Consider the following 22,339-nt stretch of genomic DNA (forward strand, 5'->3'; position numbering starts at 1 on the left):
AGAACATACTGTGTTACAAGGATTCAGGAAGAGCTGGAATCTGATCACTTCAAACCAAAAAGCGTGAGAGGATGCCGGAGGCTTTCAAAAGAAATATTATGTGGTGGTGTTGTTGGAAGTGCTTGGCTATCAAACAAAGAGTTGGTAACAGAAATTCTCAACAAATTTAGATACTTAACTCCATATTTAAGATCCAGTTGGTAATTTCTGATTTCATGAAACACTGGCATTCAGATACCAACTACAGACATGGAGATCAGTGTGCCTATCAGACAAAACTTGTGTTCACTGGATTGATCTGTTCCCTTCTCACCACTTATAAATGGGGAGTGTGTGTATCACTTTCTGCTTTCATACAAAAATCAGTTGGGCATTATTGTTTCATGACTTGAACGCAGCTTGGACTAATATTTTTGGTCAGCTTCATGTTCATTATTGATGAAAACCACTAATAAAAGCATTTTTAGAAGAGTGACTCTGGCTGCAACATTGGTGAATATATGACCTCATTAATTCTGTATTAGCAAGACTAATTGCATTGATTAGACGCAATACACAAGAAAGCATGTTTGTGCTTATGGTATGCTAGTCTTCTGTCATGGAGGTAAAGGAGGCAACAGGGAATTAAGTTAAGGCCATCAGTTAATTTTTGGCCAGAGAATTTTTTTTATCTCTTGTTGTCCTATAGTTCTGAAAAAATTAGGATAATCATGATCGTTTAACTCAAAATAAAATGATTTGATTTTTTATTAGAGAAGTTATTGGTTTACAGAAAAATCAGGCAGAAAATACAGTCACCACCCACCCACATTATTAATACCTCGCATTAGTGTGGTAATATTGTTATAATGGATGACAGAATATTATTATCATCATACTATTAACTATAGTCCATAGTTTATATTAGGGCTTGTTATTTGTGTTGTATGGTCTTATGGATTTTTTTTTAATTTTTTACTCTAGTAGTATATATACCACCTAAAATTTCCCCTTTTAACCACATTCAAATATATAACTAGGTACTGTTAGGCTTTTTAACCTAACAATTGTTTTTAACCTAAAAAATTTATGAAATTTTTAAAAACTAATGCTATTGTTTTCCCTTACCACATAACTTAAATAGAAATAAAAGATGCTTAGTGATTACCTCCAAGACAGTAAAAACCAAGGAACTGAAGGACCTTGTGGTATGGTTTTTGATATGTGTCTATAAAATAATGTGGCTTATTTTATCACAACAAGCTAGAGCTTGATCATTCAAATGATTGTTGCACCTTCAAAGAAGTTATAGGAGCTTCAGTATTTTCATCAAAGTATAGCCTGCTCAGATTGGCTTTAGAGACCATGTATTCTGTCTTCTCTTTTCAAAGAATTAAAAAACTCAAACAAAACCAAAAATTAAGACTTTTTGTGTTGGTGCTGTGGCTTTAAGTGTTTTTGAAATTCTGTTTGGAGTAAATCTCAAGCCACTGAAAGAAAAGCTGTTTCATTGCTTTAACACCTTGTTTTTAACTCAAAGCATTATTAGTCAATTTAATCACTTTTTCTATTCTCCAATGTTAAATGCAAATGGCTTTTGAGTGACCACATGAAGTATAGTCATCATAAATGATAAAAATGGGAAAAACTAGGAATTCTTGAAAGTTTCTTTTAGTTTCTGAAGAAAATTTGAAAAATAAATGCTTTCATTATTGGGGTAAGGGAACAGTCTTCCAAGCAACTCACCAAGAATACTTGTTTAAGTACCTCAGTTTAGTGGTTTATTAAAATGTGAACCACAGTAACAAATTTATTTTAACTTAGAGTTTATATTTGACTACTTTAATGAGCTAGATGACCTTTAGAACCCTCTCACTCATCATGCAGAGAAGAGAACTACAGCCTTTGCATTCAGAGTGTTATTAAGTTGTTCAATTGGCCTGCTCTCTGCTCTCTGCTCTGGGCGTCCCTGTAGCCACCTTCAGCAGCCAAAAGGAGGTCAATTTACATTTCCTCAGACACTTCTACATAGAGCAGAGGCTAGACTATGTGGGCAAATATAAAAGGAAATAAAAAACCCAGGGTTAACTTTGTGAAAACTCTGAATTTCTTTCTAAAATAATTTTTTTAAAAACCATTGAGACAGAAGAAGATGGTGGCATAGAGAGAAGTGGAAGTTAGTTAGTCCCCCTGGAACAACTAATAAACAACCAGGAACAACTAGTAAATAATCCGGAATAACTGCTGGGGGACAATCGTGACTGTCGACACATTATACACCAGCCTGGATTGGGAGAAATCCTGAGATTGCAACATAAAATCAGTAAATAAAAACTGTGAATCTGAGCCTGGAGCCCCTCCCTCCACAGCTTGAACTGCAAGGCCTTGCTGTGATAGAGAGCAGCACTCTCTGAACAAGCAAATGTACTTCAGCCCAGCTCCAACTGAGGTTTTAATTAACAAACATGGACTTCTCAATACAAGCTATGAATCCCCAACAAGCAGACAGAGGCTTTTAGTGATGACTGCTCTTGGAGAGCTGGAGGACCTCTCTGGGAGGGAGGGGGAGCCCATAGGACCAGGGGCTTTCTCTGGCCGATTGCTGAAACTGAGGGGAGCCACAGACTGGCCCTGAAGGGGGACTTTCTGTCCGTTTATTGGCTCTGACCCAGACAAGGATGGAGATAGCAGAGTCAGAGAGACTATTCAAATGCAAATGACCTCTCCCTAGGAGGTGTATCTTCCCTAAGAGGAAAAAGGCGGTGCCAAGCTCTACTACCTGCCTTCCATTCAGAACCAGACCCCAGAGCCTGGGGGAAAACAGCTATGGGCCACACCTCCATATACTAGTTGGGAGTGACAGGCTGACAGGTGTCACCTGCTGGGCAGAAAGCACAGGGGCTTGAGGCCTCACAGGGTGTGCCAAACCTCTAAGACACACCCTCAGGGAAATTGGATACTATTGCCTCCTGCTAAGTCCTGAGCCTGTTCTAGTCTGTGAAAACCTGATTGGGGTAACCAAGGAAAGCAGATGCCTAGAGAACAGAAACTACAACACTAAGAAAAACAAAATTATGGCCCAGAAAAAGGAAAAACTTACACTTCAACTGAGATAAAGAAATTGAAACAGATAATGCTAAATCTATTCAAAAGATTAGAAAAGAGATGAAATGTATAATGAAAACACTGGGTGTACAGAAGGTAGAAATTGAAAGTTCAAAAAAACAACTGGCAGAATCTATGGAAATGAAAGGCACAACACAAGAGATGAAAGACACAATGGAGATATACAACAGCAGATCTCAAGAGGCAGAAGAAAGCACTCAGGAACTGGAGAACAAGATACCTGAAAGCCTACACACAAAAGAGATAGGGAAAAGAATGGAAGAATATGAGCAACATCTCAGGGAACTGAATGGCAACATGAAATGCATGAATGCACATGTCATAGGTGTCCCAGAAGGAAAAGAGAAGGGAAAAGGGACAGAAGCAATAATAGAGGAAATAACCAATGAAAATTTTCCATCTCTTATGAAAGACATAAAATTACAGTTCCAAGAAGTACAGCATACCCCAAACAGAATAGATCTGAATAGGCCTACACCAAGACACTTAATAATCAGATTATCAAACATCAAAGATAAAGAGAGAATCCTGAAAGCAGCAAGAGAAAACATTCCATCACATACAAAGGAAGCTTGAAAAAACTATGTGCAGATTTCTCAGTAGAAACCATAGAGGTAAGAAGGAAGTGGGGTGATATATTTAAGATACTGAAAGAGAAAAAACTCCAATCAAGAATCCTATATGTGGTGAAACTGTCCTTCAAATATAAGGGAGAGCTTAAAATATTCTCTGACAAACAGACAGTGACAGTTTGTGTAAAAGATACCTGCTCTATAGGAAATACTAAAGGGAGCACTACAGACAGATCAGAAAAGACAGGAGTAAAAGGTTTGGAACACAATTTTGGGTGATAGTAGCCCAGCAATGTAAGTACACTGAACAAAGATGACTGTGAGTATGGGTGAAAGAGGAATGCAATCAGTGCAAACTAGAGATTATAATTAACAGAAACATTATATTATTTGTCCTTTACTGTTACAAAGGTGATATGCCAATGCTAAAGGCATATAAGAGGGAGACATAAGGGAGGGATATGGGACTTCTTGGCGTTGGTGATGTTGTTTGACTCTTTATTCTACTTTAGTTTAATGCTGTCTTTCCTTTTGTTGCTTCCTAGCTGTCATGTTTTTTTCTCTCTTTCCTTTTTCTTTTGTCTCTCTACCTTCTTTGACTCTTCCTCATTGTTTGTGGAAGAAATAGAGATGTCTTTATATAAATAGCGGTGATGGTGGTGAATACATAAATACGTGACTATACAGGGAACCATCAATTGTTTACTTATGATAGAATGTATGGTGTGTGAAAAAAACCGTCTTAAAAAATTGGTAGATGAAGAAACCTCAAGGGCAGTATGTTGAGTGAAGTAAGACAGACACATAAGGACAAATATTGCAGGGTCTCACTGATATGAACTAATTATAATATGTAAATTCATAGACATGAAATATAAGTTACCAAGATATACAACAAAGCTAAAGAACGGGGAGCGGTTGCTTAGTGTCAGCAGAATGTTCAACTAGGGTGAACTTAAACATTTGGAAATGGACAGAGGTGATGGCAGCATGTTGTGAGAATAACTAACCAAACTGAATGGTCTGTGAATGTGGTGAAAAGGGGAAGCTCAGAGTCACGTGTTTCACCAGACAGAAAGTTGCAGGTTAAAGAATGGGAATGTATGAGACTGTGAATCTTGTGGTGGGCAATGTCCATGATTATCTGTACAAATATTAGAAATCTCTCTCACAAACTAGAACAAATGTATGACACTGTAACTATAAGTTAATAATAGAGGGGCATATAGGAAAAAATATACCTATTGCCAACTAAATACTATAGTTAGTAGTATTTTAACATTCTTTCGTCAAGAGTAACAAATGTACTATACCAATACTATGAATCAATAATGGAGAGGGGGGTTGTTAGGGGTATGGGAGGATTTGAATTTCCTTTTTTTTTTTTTTTTTTTTTTTTTTTTGTCTTTATTTCTTTTCTGGAGTAATGAAAATGTTCCAAAAACTGAATAAAAAATTAATTGTGGTGTTGGATGCAGAGCTATATTTGATGGTACCTGTGCAGGGACCCTCCACAAGGAATCCAAGATAGCAAAGAGAAATGGGGAAATTCAAAAGAAATAATTTTGCTAAATAAAGAAACATTCATTAAAATTTAGTGGGTGTAAGCATGATATAAGCTCAGACAGAAGGAGCAAGCTTGCTACAGCCAAGAGGGACACTTTGAAGAACACACAGGAGCCGAGAGACACATTTTGAAGACAGACGTTGGAAGCTGACACTGACATTCTGGAGAACACCATTTTGAAATGCAACCTGGGAGCCAGCAGATGCCAGCCATGTGCATTCCCAGCTAACAGAAGTTTATGGATGCCATCAGACATCCCTCAGTGGAGATACCCTGTTGCCTTGGACAATTTATGGCTTTAAGACTGTAACTTTGTAACCAAATAAACCACCTTTATAAAAGCCAGTCCAGGAGGCGGGGCAAGATGGCAGACTGGTGAGCTGTATGTTTTAGTTACTCCTCCAGGAAAGTAGGTAAAAAGCCAGGAACTGCGTAGACTGGACACCACAGAGCAATCTGTCTTTGGACATACTTCATACAACACTCATGAAAACGTGGAACTGCTGAGATCAGCGAAATCTGTAAGTTTTTGCGGCCAGGGGACCCGCGCCCCTCCCTGCCAGGCTCAGTCCCGGGGGAGGAGGGGCTGTCAGCTCCAGGAAGGAGAAGGGAGAATTGCAGTGGCTGCTCTCATCGGAAACTCATTCTACTGATTCAAACTCCAACCATAGATAGACTGAGGCCAGACACCAGAGACTCTGAGAGCAGCCAGCCCAGCAGAGAGGAGACGGGCATAGAAGGAAAACAACACGAGAAGCTCCAAAGTAAAAGCAGAGGATTTTTGGAGTTCTGGTGAACACAGAAAGGGGAAGGGCGGAGATCAGGCCTTGAGGCGCATATGCAAATCCCGAAGCAAGGCTGATCTCTCTGCCCAGGGCACCTTTCCTTAATGGCCCTGGTTGCTTTGTCTATTAGCATTTCAATAACCCATTAGATCTCTGAGGAGGGCCGTTTTTTTTCTTTTCTTTTTTTTTTTTTTTTTTAAATCCTTTTTGCTTTTTCTAAAACAATTACTCTAAGAAGCTCAATACAGAAAGCTTCAAAGAATTGAAATTTGGGCACGTCAAGTCAAGAGCAGAACTAAGAGAGCTCTGAGACAAAAGGCAATAATCCAGTGGCTGAGAAAATTCACTAAACAACACAACTTCCCAAGAAAAGGGGGGTGTCCGCTCACAGCCACCATCCTGGTGGACAGGAAACACTCCTGCCCATCGCCAGCCCCATAGCCCAGAGCTGCCCCAGACAACCCAGTGTGACGGAAGTGCTTCAAATAACAGGCACACACCACAAAACTGGGCGTGGACATTAGCCTTCCCTGCAACCTCAGCTGAATGTCCCAGAGTGGGGAAGAGGGAGCAGTGTGAATTAACAGAGCCCCATTCAGCCATCATTTGAGCAGACTGGGAGCCTCCCAACACAGCCCAGCAGCCCAGAACTGCCCTGGGGGGACGGCACTCACCTGTGACATAGCACAGTCATCCCTCAACAGAGGACCCGGGGTGCACAGCCTGGAAGAGGGGCCCACTTGCAAGTCTCAGGAGCCATACGCCAATACCAAAGACTTGTGGGTCAGTGGCAGAGACAAACTGTGGCAGGACTGAACTGAAGGATTAGACTATTGCAGTAGCTTTAAAACTCTAGGATCATCAGGGAGATTTGATTGTTAGGGCCACCCCCCCTCCCCGACTGCCCAGAAACACGCCCCACATACAGGGCAGGCAACACCAACTACACACGCAAGCTTGGGACACCAATTGGGCCCCACAAGACTCACTCCCCCACTCACCAAAAAGGCTAAGCAGGGGAGATCTGGCTTGTGGAGAACAGGTGGCTCGTGGACGCCACCTGCTGGTTAGTTAGAGAAAGTGTACTCCACGAAGCTGTAGATCTGATAAATTAGAGATAAGGACTTCAACTGGTCTACAAACCCTAAAAGAACCCTATCAAGGACAGCAAATGCCACGAGGCCAAAAACAACAGAAAATTATAAAGCATATGAAAAAAACCAGACGATATGGATAACCCAAGCCCAAGCACCCAAATCAAAAGACCAGAAGAGACACACCTAGAGCAGCTACTCAAAGAACTAAAGATGAACAATGAGACCCTAGTACGGGATATGAAGGAAATCAAGAAGACCCTAGAAGAGCATAAAGAAGACATTGCAAGACTAAATAAAAAAATGGATGATCTTATGGAAATTAAAGAAACTGTTGACCAAATTAAAAAGATTCTGGACACTCATAGTACAAGACTAGAGGAAGTTGAACAACGAATCAGTGACCTGGAAGATGACAGAATGGAAAATGAAAGCATAAAAGAAAGAATGGGGAAAAAAATTGAAAAACTCGAAATGGACCTCAGGGATATGATAGATAATATGAAACGTCCGAATATAAGACTCATTGGTGTCCCAGAAGGGGAAGAAAAGGGTAAAGGTCTAGGAAGAGTATTCAAAGAAATTGTTGGGGAAAACTTCCCAAATCTTCTAAACAACATAAATACACAAATCATAAATGCTCAGCGAACTCCAAATAGAATAAATCCAAAAAAAACCCACTCCGAGACATATACTGATCACACTGTCAAACATAGAAGAGAAGGAGCAAGTTCTGAAAGCAGCAAGAGAAAAGCAATTCACCACATACAAAGGAAACAGCATAAGACTAAGTAGTGACTACTCAGCAGCCACCATGGAGGCGAGAAGGCAATGGCACGATATATTTAAAATTCTGAGAGAGAGGAATTTCCAGCCAAGAATACTTTATCCAGCAAAGCTCTCCTTCAAATTTGAGGGAGAGCTTAAATTTTTCACAGACAAAGAAATGCTGAGAGAATTTGCTAACGAGAGACCTGCCCTACTGGAGATACTAAAGGGAGCCCTACAGACAGAGAAACAAAGACAGGACAGAGAGACTTGGAGAAAGGTTCAGTACTAAAGAGATTCGGTATGGGTACAATAAAGGATATTAATAGAGAGAGGGAAAAATATGGCAAACATAATCCAAAGGATAAGATGGCCGATTCAAGAAATGCCTTCACGGTTTTAACGTTGAATGTAAATGGATTAAACTCCCCAATTAAAAGATATAGATTCGCAGAATGGATCAAAAAAAATGAACCATCAATATGTTGCATACAAGAGACTCATCTTAGACACAGGGACACAAAGAAATTGAAAGTGAAAAGATGGAAAAAAATATTTCATGCAAGCTACAGCCAAAAGAAAGCAGGTGTAGCAATATTAATCTCAGATAAAATAGACTTCAAATGCAGGGATGTTTTGAGAGACAAAGAAGGCCACTACATACTAATAAAAGGGGCAATTCAGCAAGAAGAAATAACAATCGTAAATGTCTATGCACCCAATCAAGGTGCCACAAAATACATGAGAGAAACATTGGCAAAACTAAAGGAAGCAATTGATGTTTCCACAATAATTGTGGGAGACTTCAACACATCACTCTCTCCTATAGATAGATCAACCAGACAGAAGACCAATAAGGAAATTGAAAACCTAAACAATCTGATAAATGAATTAGATTTAACAGACATCTACAGGACATTACATCCCAAATCACCAGGATACACATACTTTTCTAGTGCTCACGGAACTTTCTCCAGAATAGATCATATCCTGGGACATAAAACAAGCCTCAATAAATTTAAAAAGATTGAAATTATTCAAAGCACATTCTCTGACCACAATGGAATACAATTAGAAGTCAATAACCATCAGAGACTTAGAAAATTCACAAATACCTGGAGGTTAAACAACACACTCCTAAACAATCAGTGGGTTAAAGAAGAAATAGCAAGAGAAATTGCTAAATATATAGAGACGAATGAAAATGAGAACACAACATACCAAAACCTATGGGATGCAGCAAAAGCAGTGCTAAGGGGGAAATTTATAGCACTAAACGCATATATTAAAAAGGAAGAAAGAGCCAAAATCAAAGAACTAATGGATCAACTGAAGAAGCTAGAAAATGAACAGCAAACCAATCCTAAACCAAGTAGAAGAAAAGAAATAACAAGGATTAAAGCAGAAATAAATGACATAGAGAACAAAAAAACAATAGAAAGGATAAATATCACCAAAAGTTGGTTCTTTGAGAAGATCAACAAGATTGACAAGCCCCTAGCTAGACTGACAAAATCAAAAAGAGAGAAGACCCATATAAACAAAATAATGAATGAAAAAGGTGACATAACTGCAGATCCTGAAGAAATTAAAAAAATTATAAGAGGATATTATGAACAACTGTATGGCAACAAACTGGATAATGTAGAAGAAATGGACAATTTCCTGGAAACATATGAACAACCTAGACTGACCAGAGAAGAAATAGAAGACCTCAACCAACCCATCACAAGCAAAGAGATCCAATCAGTCATCAAAAATCTTCCCACAAATAAATGCCCAGGGCCAGATGGCTTCACAGGGGAATTCTACCAAACTTTCCAGAAAGAACTGACACCAATCTTACTCAAACTCTTTCAAAACATTGAAAAAAATGGAACACTACCTAACTCATTTTATGAAGCTAACATCAATCTAATACCAAAACCAGGCAAAGATGCTACAAAAAAGGAAAACTACCGGCCAATCTCCCTAATGAATATAGATGCAAAAATCCTCAACAAAATACTTGCAAATCGAATCCAAAGACACATTAAAAAAATCATACACCATGACCAAGTGGGGTTCATTCCAGGCATGCAAGGATGGTTCAACATCAGAAAAACAATCAATGTATTACAACACATTAAAAACTCGAAAGGGAAAAATCAATTGATCATCTCAATAGATGCTGAAAAAGCATTTGACAAAATCCAACATCCCTTTTTGATAAAAACACTTCAAAAGGTAGGAATTGAAGGAAACTTCCTCAACATGATAAAGAGCATATATGAAAAACCCACAGCCAGCATAGTACTCAATGGTGAGAGACTGAAAGCCTTCCCTCTAAGGTCAGGAACAAGACAAGGATGCCCGCTGTCACCACTGTTATTCAACATTGTGCTGGAAGTGCTAGCCAGGGCAATCTGGCAAGACAAAGAAATAAAAGGCATCCAAATTGGAAAAGAAGAAGTAAAACTGTCATTGTTTGCAGATGATATGATCTTATATCTAGAAAACCCTGAGAAATCAACGATACACCTACTAGAGCTAATAAACAAATTTAGCAAAGTAGCGGGATACAAGATTAATGCACATAAGTCAGTAATGTTTCTATATGCTAGAAATGAACAAACTGAAGAGACACTCAAGAAAAAGATACCATTTTCAATAGCAACTAAAAAAATCAAGTACCTAGGAATCAACTTAACCAAAGATGTAAAAGACCTATACAAAGAAAACTACATAACTCTACTAAAAGAAATAGAAGGGGACCTTAAAAGATGGAAAAATATTCCATGTTCATGGATAGGAAGGCTAAATGTCATTAAGATGTCAATTCTACCCAAACTCATCTACAGATTCAATGCAATCCCAATCAAAATTCCAACAACCTACTTTGCAGACTTGGAAAAGCTAGTTATCAAATTTATTTGGAAAGGGAAGATGCCTCGAATTGCTAAAGACACTCTAAAAAAGAAAAACGAAGTGGGAGGACTTACACTCCCTGACTTTGAAGCTTATTATAAAGCCACAGTTGCCAAGACAGCATGGTACTGGCACAAAGATAGACATATAGATCAATGGAATCGAATTGAGAATTCAGAGATAGACCCTCAGATCTATGGCCGACTGATCTTTGATAAGGCCCCCAAAGTCACCGAACTGAGCCATAATGGTCTTTTCAACAAATGGGGCTGGGAGAGTTGGATATCCATATCCAAAAGAATGAAAGAGGACCCCTACCTCACCCCCTACACAAAAATTAACTCAAAATGGACCAAAGATCTCAATATAAAAGAAAGTACCATAAAACTCCTAGAAGATAATGTAGGAAAACATCTTCAAGACCTTGTATTAGGCGGCCACTTCCTAGACTTTACACCCAAAGCACAAGCAACAAAAGAGAAAATAGATAAATGGGAACTCCTCAAGCTTAGAAGTTTCTGCACCTCAAAGGAATTTCTCAAAAAGGTAAAGAGGCAGCCAACTCAATGGGAAAAAATTTTTGGAAACCATGTATCTGACAAAAGACTGATATCTTGCATATACAAAGAAATCCTACAACTCAATGACAGTAGTACAGACAGCCCAATTATAAAATGGGAAAAGGATATGAAAAGACAGTTCTCTGAAGAGGAAATACAAATGACCAAGAAACACATGAAAAAATGTTCAGCTTCACTAGCTATTAGAGAGATGCAAATTAAGACCACAATGAGATACCATCTAACACCGGTTAGAATGGCTGCCATTAAACAAACAGGAAACTACAAATGCTGGAGGGGATGTGGAGAAATTGGAACTCTTATTCATTGTTGGTGGGACTGTATAATGGTTCAGCCACTCTGGAAGTCAGTCTGGCAGTTCCTTAGAAAACTAGATATAGAGCTACCATTCGATCCAGCGATTGCACTCCTCGGTATATACCCGGAAGATCGGAAAGCAGTGACACGAACAGATATCTGCACGCCAATGTTCATAGCAGCATTATTCACAATTGCCAAGAGATGGAAACAACCCAAATGTCCTTCAACAGATGAGTGGATAAATAAAATGTGGTATATACACACGATGGAATACTACGCGGCAGTAAGAAGGAACGATCTGGTGAAACATATGACAACATGGATGAACCTTGAAGACATAATGCTGAGCGAAATAAGCCAGGCACAAAAAGAGAAATATTATATGCTACCACTAATGTGAACTTTGAAAAATGTAAAACAAATGGTTTATAATGTAGAATGTAGGGGAACTAGCAGTAGAGAGCAATTAAGGAAGGGGGAACAATAATCCAGGAAGAACAGATAAGCTATTTAACGTTCTGGGGATGCCCAGAAATGACTATGGTCTGTTAATTTCTGATGGTTGTAGTAGGAACAAGTTCACTGAAATGTTGCTATATTATGTAACTTTCTTGGGGTAAAGTAGGAACATGTTGGAAGTTAAGCAGTTATCTTAGGTTAGTTGTCTTTTTCTTACTCCCTTGCTATGGTCTCTTTGAAATGCTCTTTTATTGTATGTTTGTTTTCTTTTTAACTTTTTTTTTCATACAGGTGATTTGAAAAAAGAGGGGAAAGTTAAAAAAAAAAAAAAAAAAAAAAAAAAGAAAAAAGACAAACAAGGGAAAAAAAAAAAAAAAAAAAAAAAAGATGTAGTGCCCCCTTGAGGAGCCTGTGGAGAATGCAGGGGTATTCGCCTACCCCACCTCCATGGTTGCTAACATGACCACAGACATAGGGGACTGGTGGTTTGATGGGTTGAGCCCTCTACCATAAGTTTTACCCTTGGGAAGACGGTTGCTGCAAAGGAGAGGCTAGGCCTCCCTGTATTTGTGCCTAAGAGTCTCCTCCTGAATGCCTCTTTGTTGCTCAGATGTGGCCCTCTCTCTCTGGCTAAGCCAACTTGAAAGGTGAAATCACTGCCCTCCCCCCTACGTGGGATCAGACACCCAGGGAAGTGAATCTCCCTGGCAACGTGGAATATGACTCCCAGGGAGGAATGTAGACCTGGCACCGTGGGACGGAGAACATCTTCTTGACCAAAAGGGGGATGTGAAAGGAAATGAAATAAGCTTCAGTGGCAGAGAGATTCCAAAAGGAGCCGAGAGGTCACTCTGGTGGGCACTCTTATGCACACTTTAGACAACCCTTTTTAGGTTCTAAAGAATTGGGGTAGCTGGTGGTGGATACCTGAAACTATCAAACTACAACCCAGAACCCATGAATCTCGAAGACAGTTGTATAAAAATGTAACTTATGAGGGGTGACAATGGGATTGGGAAAGCCATAAGGACCAAACACCACTTTGTCTAGTTTATGGATGGATGTGTAGAAAAGTAGGGGAAGGAAACAAACAGACAAAGGTACCCAGTGTTCTTTTTTACTTCAATTGCTCTTTTTCACTCTAATTATTATTCTTGTTATTTTTGTGTGTGTGCTAATGAAGGTGTCAGGGATTGATTTAGGTGATGAATGTACAACTATGTAATGGTACTGTAAACAATCGAAAGTACAATTTGTTTTGTATGACTGCGTGGTATGTGAATATATCTCAATAAAATGATGATAAAAAAAAAAAAATTTAGTGGGTGAATATTGAAGATACATTGTAAATAAAGATTTGGGAGAAAGAGTGGGCTTCTGGTTTTGTCCATCTTTTCTGATATCTGCTCTTTTGTAAGCCTCTGACATAACCCTGTTGAGGTCTCTATGTATCGCGTCATTCACTGAGAATGCAATACAGATGACCCTGACTAGTTGGTCTATTTCAGCACTACCAAGCTGAGTCTTCTCTTTTCTTTTTTCTTTTTTCCTCAGTAAGTGGTATAAAAGAACTCCCTGGGGTAAAGATGTATGAAGTGGTTTATCCCAGAAGAATTCATCCACTACATAAAAGAGAGGCCAAAAATATTAAGGAGCCAGAACAACAGGTACAATCTTATCTAAGACTCTCGATGTATGTGTACGTGTATCAGATGGACTTTGTGAAGTTCTGAGGTATAAAGACCTGGAGTTAAAAACAATTATGTCTACATTTGTGTTTGTTTTATGAGCTATCTCTTTAATCTTCAGTATAATCAAAAGTTCTGTCTTCCTTATTTCTCAAATTAAGATTCTGAGAGGTGAAATAAAGTGTTCAAGATCACATAAATAGTAAGCTTTAACTTATGTTGGTAACTTATAACTTATCTTGTGTCCTTCCAATAAAAATTGGATACAAATTATTTTATATCTATTCCTATCTATTTACACACAAACACAAGCAAAATCATGACTAGCAAAACAAGTAGAAAATAAAATATTGAAGATGTATGTATGTATATAAAAGAACAGTGAATTACTATAATTGAACATGGAATTTACCTCTATCTTTTCTAAACAGGCAGCTATTATAAGTTTGTATAATTCTTACTAACTAATGAAACAACATTTTTTCAGTCAACATTCACTCAACAAACATTTATTGTTTGCAATAGGAAGGCTAAAACATGATGATTCATTCGACAGTAATTAGCATTTTTCTAATTACCTACACTCTGAAGTTTTCTTCTGGGAGCCAGGAAAATACAAATAAATGAGACATAAAGAAGGACTTATAGCAACTTGCCAGGAACATGTATTCCCCCACTGAACAAGGTTTATCTGTATTATTTCTTCCAAAACCTGCAAACTGATGACAGCAGAACCTGTAGTAGACTCTGGGTTCCAAAATAATTACAATTCAACAAAATTTTTCCACTAAATTTAAAGGGACCCATATGCATTGGATTCACCTTCAATATGGCTTTTTTCTGACACTTTTTGCACACCAGATACCATTTTTCACTGAAAAGATTGAGAAAATTTGAATACAGGAGAAATGTTTTTAATCATGGCTGTAAAATGATTTCCTCATAACTTTAAAAATAATTTTAAGCTTTTGAACAATTTATTTTGATGAGAAACTATAGACTAATTCCTGGCACATATTAGGTACTCAATTATTAAGTTTTGAAATGATTGAATAGATGGATGTGGTTGATATAATGTGTTTGATATAAATATGTTAATTATCTAGTTTGTTGCTAGGTTAAATGACTGAATGAGGCTTATATTTTCCTGATCACAGTGAAGGGGTATAGGATCTGAAATAGGTCTTGTATTCATGTCTTAGTTTTATCAATTCTCCTTGTGTAAATTTGGGCACATGCAAACTTCGAATTCCTTGCCTTGCAGTGGAAATAATAATAATAATTCTTAGATGATATGGCTATATTGAGATTATTTGTGTGAAAAGTGAGGCAGAATGTGTGTTAACTCCCTGCTCAAGATACGCCATAACACGGTCCTGTCTTAGCCACTTATATTCCAGTTCTTATGACTAACTTTCAAGCCTCTCTGGCTTCATGATCCAGTTTATTAAGCCTTTTTTCTTTCTGCTTCTCAATATAAAGTCCGTTGTAGTTAGCCTTAGAATTATCAAGGCCTTTTTAAATAATAAGCTTTTTTCTATCTCCATGCCCTTGCTTATGGTTTTCTTGCTGCTTAAAATGTTCTTTCTATATTTAAAGTCCAGCTTATTTCATATTCTTTGTGAAGCCAGCACTGAATACTCTTGTATATGCTATTACATACCCTTCCTGAAATCTTACTTTGATGGTGGTCCATGTTGCAACATTTAGGACTTAATTCTTTTTAAATATTGATTTTATGTTTGTAGTTCTGCTATGTGAGTGTGTGTGTATGTGTGTGTGTGTGTGTGTGTGTGTGTGTGTGTGTGTGTGTCTATGACAATGTGTACAGCCTTCCCATCTGGTTTGAAACTGCCATTGTAATTTTTTAAAGTGTCTTCTATGTCTTTGACAAGTCCCTGCCCTGTCCATTCACCCTGCCTCCCCTCCCCTGCCCTAGAACATGAAAGTGTTTAACAAATACTTGCTGATACAAATAAATCTTTAGAAAGTACATCAATTCTATCTTTTAAAGGAAATAAGAACAATAAAACAAGTAACCTAGAGAATTGAAAAAAGGTGCACAGATAATTTGAACATTTTAATGTTTTCTTATTTGGTGAATCTTACTTATTTTTATTTTTGTAGTTTCACCTAGAACGTTTCCAAGTTTCCTCCTGCTCCCTTTAACTATAAAGACATGATGAATATAATAGGAGAGCACTGAATGCTTCCACTCTGTCCCACAAATACACCTAACTCTCTCATGTTTACTCCTTAATATCTAGATGACACTGATGTTCTCAGGTGTTGGGTGATGCCAAGTAGGTGGCTGATGCATTAAATGCAACTCCTGGCTAAAGAAATATCCCAGCAGAATTAATCTGATTTTTCCAGATAGTGGTCCCTGTGCTTGGGTTTCTCAGAATCTCATCTCTTTTCTCTAATCACTGATCTCTAGATTCCATTATTTTTCATATCTTGTGAACTGCCACATGTGTAGGGTTGCCAGATTTAGCAAATGAAAGTATAGGATGCCAAGTTATATTTGAATTTTTGGATCAACAACAACTACTTTTTAGTGTAGGTATGACTCAAATATTGTGTGGGACATACTTATTCTAAAACTTATTCACTGTTTATCCAAAATTTAAATTTAATCAGTGTATTGTATTTTATTGGGCAGCCCATCCCACATGGCTTTCATTTTCTTTCTGTGAATATCCAGAACTAAACCCTAGAAGTCTGTCCATTATTCCAGCTTTTGTCCTACCTACAAATAAAAGGCTCCCATTCTGCTGGATTACTGGTACTTCAACCCTCTCTTGTCAAGGTTACTGGGTTCTTCCAAGTCATACTTGTCTTACAGGCATAGATAGACTAAAGAAGCACTAATATATAATCTTTTTTTTCTTTTTTTTTTTTCACTCAGGCATAGTTTAGGATTAATATGAACATTGTCCTACTGGTACAAGCCAAATTCTTGGGAATTATCCTTCTGGTTTCTGTGTTAAGACTATAGGTCTGCCTTGTATGAAGGTTTGATTAGCAATTATTTAAAAATTCCATAATCCAATGCAGTTGACCGTCCACATGACAAGGGGATTTCTGTATCCCGTAGATGCTGCCTGCATTTCTCTTTACACTAATCATTTTTCAAAGTAGTGAAGAGAAGGATGACCCTGTACTAATTGCTATTAATAGTGCCCTCTCTCTAATGGACCAGAGAATCTAACCATTGGCACTACCTGTCAGCTTTGCTAAAGGCATGGTGCCATCTTTTCTGACTTTATGACATATGGCAATCTTGCTTATGGATTGAGTTGTAATGAAATAACCAGTTGTAATGAATTTCTGTAAGAGTGCTAAATATGAGGGTAAAATGTTAATGTTTTAGTCGTGATTTTTATCTTATTTGAATGACTAAAGTGAGAGCTAAGTATTTGTTGAATAAATAAGTACATGAATAAATGAAGAAGTAAATGAACAAATAAATGAATGACTATGACTGGAGTACATTGCCCAGGGACATACTTATATGGATATATATGCCAAAAAAAATACTTAATCAGGGTTCCTGATATTAGGAACTTATATTTGATGTTTGTCACTTTTCTCCAGAATGCACAATTCCTTGGAGGTGAAAGCCATTCTTGCTGTTGATCTATGTCATAAGATAGAATATCCAACAGCACAATGCCTCTTACACATTGAGAACAATTTCAGATGCCTAGCTAGTTCTACCAGGGTTTCTAGAGGCCTCACATTCACTATATGTAATGGTAGCAGTTGTACTACTAGAATTAAGAACATCTCTGGGAATTCTAGGGTTTCCTTTGCTTGCAACTTCCTATGCATCCGTGGACATCATCTTTACAGTTTGGCTCCCATCCCAGGATCATCCACGATATAGCCTTCCCAATCGACCCTCTGAATTTGACCCTTGGCAGTTTTCCTGAAGGAAATTTTGATCTCCATATCCCTGGGTCCAAATTAATTTCATTCTATTTGAGGGCCTTAGTGGATGTTCTCCAAATTAAGTGACATCTTTTCTCTCCTAACCTGTAGAGCAGAACTGAGATAGTATGCAAATAGGACATACTTCTCATCAGCAGGCATTGATCTCTTTCACAGACATGTGCTTCAGAAGTACAGTTATCACATCTGTATTTGATGCCTTGGGTTGCCATAACAAAGCACCACAAGCTTGGTGGCTCAAAACAATAGAAATATATTGCCTCACTTATGGGGTAGAATCCAAAATTAAGTTTCATTCTCTGAAACTTGTAGGGGAGAACATTTCCTTGCCTCTTCCCCACTTCTGGAGGTTGGCGATGCTTGGCTCTCCTTGGTTTGCAGCTTCAGCACTTCAGTTTCTCTCTCCTTTGTCACATATCTTTCCCCACTATGTGTCTGTGTTTCCTCTCGCTCTGCCTTACAAGGACACCAGTCATATTGGACTAAGGGCTTACTCTACTCCAGTATGACTGCATCTTAACTTAAATTTCCATCTGCAATGACTCTATTTCCAAATAAGATCATACTCTACAGTATATTGAGAGTTAGGGTTTCCACATATCTTTTTGTGGGATACAATTGACCCCATAACAGTTTATAATTAAACCCCTAACACCCTTCTTCATGGAGCTTCTGCTTTCCTTTCTTATTGTTTCCTTTCATCCATAATCTCTTCCCCAGTGTCTGCTACCTCAAAAACAACTCCAATTCCGAAACGTGTCTTTGTCTAAAATAACCTTCAAATAATGTTTATGTGAGGATCCACTAAAAAGCCATTGTTGTCAGGAAACAGATAAAACACATACCCTGGAAGGCTCTTCTGTGTAGAATACCAAATCTGGTACCCTTCTATCTTCATTCTGTTTGACCTTTCTTAAACTTGAACAATGAATGACTATGATATATCCCCATGTCTTTTATTTTCAATTCCATGACTTTTTCCCAGCTCCTGATATCCCTGAAAATGAACTGAATTCCATCAGCTTCTCCTAATCTAGACTCACAGTATTGGATATTTATAGTCTGGAATTTTTCACAGTCATTCATACCCTAATAACTGATGATTTAAGGAAAGTTTGGACTGTAATACTTGACCTTGGAGATGGTCAAATCCTTGCATAGTACCCCTGACTCATGGATCTGACCCACCGCTGTCTCTCAGTGAGCTCAGGTATAGTCCTGGCCAAAAAGAGAGGAGAGAAGAAAGGCTTGCCCCCCTCCCCCACCAGCAATTTTATTGAGATATATTCATATACCATACAATCAACCACAGTTTTCAATCAGTTGTTCACAGTAGTATCATACGGTTGTGCATTCAACACTACAGTCAGCCCTTGAACATATTCATCACACCAAAATAAATAAATAAATAAATAAAAATAAAAGGAAAAAGGAACACCAAAAACATCCCATACCACCCATCCTCTCCTATTATTCGTTTACTTTTTGTCCCCATTTTCCTACTCATCTGTTCATACAATAGATAAAGGAAATATGAGCCACAAGGTTTTCACAATCATACGGTCACACCATCTAAGTTATATAGTTATACAATTGTCTTCAAGAATTGAGGCTACTGGATTACAGTTCAACAGTTTGATGTATTTCCTTCTGGATATTTTAAGACGCTAAAGACTAAAAAGGGGTATCTATATAATATATAAGTATAACCTCCAGAATGATCTCTTTATTCCATTTGAAATCTCCTAGCCACTGAAACTTTATTTTGTTTCATTTATCTCCCCTTTTTGGTCAAGAAGGCTTTCTCAATCCAACAACTGGGTCCAAGCACATTCCCCAGAGTCATATCCCATGTTTCCAGGGAGATTTACATCCCTGGGAGTCATTTCCCACATGGGGGGAGGGCAGTGAGTCCACTTGCTGAGTTGGCTTAGAGAGAGAGGCCATATTTGAGCAACATAAGAGGTTCGCTGGGGGTGTCTCTTAGGCACAATTATAAGTAGGCTTAGCCTCTTCTTTGCAGCAACAAGCTTCATAAGCACAAGTCCAAAGATCGAGGGCTTGGAAGCTTGGCTTTTGATTTAATAAAGCAAGTGAAACATGATCCAGTCCATAATAAGTGGCTCTTGACAACATTTGGTCTGTCATTCTTAAATGTTTTTAATGACAGTTTCCTAGCACCTGGGTGAATTTTTAGATATTGGTATGTCCATTGCTAATAAGTCTATTTTGTAGATAGGCATCAGAATTCAGTACCGAATGACATGTTTTTAAAACTAATTCTATATTTTCCTCTATATATCCTCTTGAACATGTAAATATAAACTTAAAACTGAGGTTCTGCTTTTCCACATGGCTTGCTTGAGGTAATATTTCATCTTTCTGCACTCCTGAAACTATGTTTCCTTCCTGGTGATTCTGCCCCACATTAGGGTATAGATCGCTGTTCTTTTCCCCATGTTCTGAGTTCCATTTAGCTTTGAGAAGACCTCAAGACCACAATCATCAGGGGGTGGCAACAGAGGTTTTGGGCCTCACCTGGCTAACTAATGTATCAGCTTAAATGCCACTTCCTCATGGAAGACTTCCCTGACCTTAAGAGACTGAACAGCCTACGTTGCCTCCATGTTTATATTTCTTAGCATGCAAGAGAGATATGGTTTGTCTTTCCACAAGATTAGAAACTCTGAGAGCAGATATCAATTATTCTTGCCTAGAGTTGGATTTCTAGCACTGAACACAGTGTCTTAAACATAATCAGCACTCAAACAACATTTGTAGAATGAATGGATGGATGGATGGGTGGAAAATAGACAGATTGATGATGCCAGATAATTTGTCTGTTTAGTTGGCAGAGTTGTTTGATGTGTTAGGGACAGAGACAGATATCCAGCATTATACTGGCTGCTGCTAAATAAATGATTAAACACATTGACATAATAGCCAAATGAATATTTGGATGTGTTTTTTAATTACCCATAAATATTTTTTGTATTTTTGCAGGAAAAGTTTGAAAGTGAATTGAAATATAAAATGACAGTTAATGGAAAAATTGCAGTGCTTTATTTGAAAAAAAGCAAGTAAGTGTCTTTACTTCTGGTATTTTCTTCACCGACAGAAAGTTAGCATGTGGAAAATGTACTAATTGAATCTGCTACTACTTATTGCTCTCATAAGCCTTGACTAATCAGCTTTTGCTGTCAACTGGCCCAAGGGGGCATGACAGAAACTCATAGGGTAAAACAACAGTTTACTAGTGTTATGGTACTTTAATGATAAAACCAAATGAATGAAGTACAAGCAGACATATATTTCATCAAAGTCTATGAAGAAGCAGATAAAGAGGTTCCAACCTTACAATAATTTTTAATTTTCCATTTATATTATTACATTCTATTCTTCCAGTTCTGAAAGATTATATATTAAAACCATTTTCAGAAGATAGGCTATAGTTAACAGTAACACTGTAATATTCTTTCATCAGTTGTAACAAAGGTACTATACCAAAGCTGAGCATCAATAATAGGAGGGTTTAAGCAGTATGGGATTTTTTTTTTTTTCTGGAGCAATGAGAATGTTCTCAAATTGATTGTGGCGGTGGATACATAAGTCTGTGGTTATACCAAGAGCCATTGATTGTAAACTTTGGATGAATAAAACTGTTAAAAAAATTTGCAACTAGGGAAAAACAAGACACATATATGTTAAATAAAACTCTAGATCCAAAGAATAAGTTAGTGGTAAAATGAGAATTGGGCTCTTCTGATTTCAACACTGGAGCTCTTTCTAGTCAGCTCTCCACTAACACTTCCTTTTTTCTTATATATTACATTTGTTTTCTTATTCTATCATTCTGCTCATTCAGCCCATCATAAGTGCTGCTAAATTTAACACTTCGTTTCAATTTCCCCTGAAACAGCTCTCACCCACATGCTGATCATCCTATACCCATGCTATTTCAAAAGCGGTTTTTCCTAATTCTGTGTTTTCAACCTCTTCCAATTCCTCCCTCCTACAAATCGACAATTACCTTTTGCAAAACCACCACTGACTATAGTTTGGAAACAGTGTGGTATAGTGGAAATACAGGTAAAGGTTTTGCTTTCAGGCAAACATGGATATGATTCTTTGCCACTTGAGTTATGGAGTTCATCTGGGAAATAGGAAGAATGATATGTATCTCATAGAATTGCTGAAAGAATTAAACAATCCATATAACATACCAACACAGTGCCTGATACAAAGATGGCATTCAATACCCATTAGTTACTTCCTTCTCTCCTTACCTCCAGTTTTTTTAAAAATATTTTCAAATTCTGGTTTTCTGGTGAGTGACAAATTTTAAGAATCTCAGTGAAAATTCTGGATGGACTCTAACTACCATATTCAAGTCAATTTCCAATAAACTTCCCTCTGCCACAGTTGTTAACAATCACTGGTAACTGAAAATGACAGGTGCAAAATGCAGTCATCCCAAACTGGCGAGGAGGGTTGCCAATTTCATTCATTTTAATTGACTTTGTCTTCTCCACTCTGTTTCTTCCTAAAGTCTCTTC

At 37.8% G+C, this 22,339-nt stretch overlaps 1 protein-coding gene across 6 annotated transcripts in view; it reads left to right on the plus strand.

The window, feature by feature from the left end:
- The window catches only part of ADAM28 (ADAM metallopeptidase domain 28), a 64,580-nt gene that overhangs the window by 2,829 nt on the left and 39,412 nt on the right, over nucleotides 1-22,339 (plus strand). For all 6 annotated transcript variants that reach the window (XR_005213304.1, XR_005213305.1, XM_037812831.1 and 3 more), the window contains exons 2-3: nucleotides 13,693-13,805; nucleotides 20,787-20,863. Coding sequence is in view for 4 of the 6 variants with exons in the window: in XM_037812831.1 (XP_037668759.1) it covers nucleotides 13,693-13,805; nucleotides 20,787-20,863 (190 nt within the window). In the remaining 2 variants the exon portion in view is untranslated. The remainder of the gene's footprint in view (nucleotides 1-13,692; nucleotides 13,806-20,786; nucleotides 20,864-22,339) is intronic.

This window comes from Choloepus didactylus, chromosome 20 (assembly GCF_015220235.1).
Source record: "Choloepus didactylus isolate mChoDid1 chromosome 20, mChoDid1.pri, whole genome shotgun sequence".
Taxonomy (NCBI): Eukaryota; Metazoa; Chordata; class Mammalia; order Pilosa; family Megalonychidae; genus Choloepus; species Choloepus didactylus.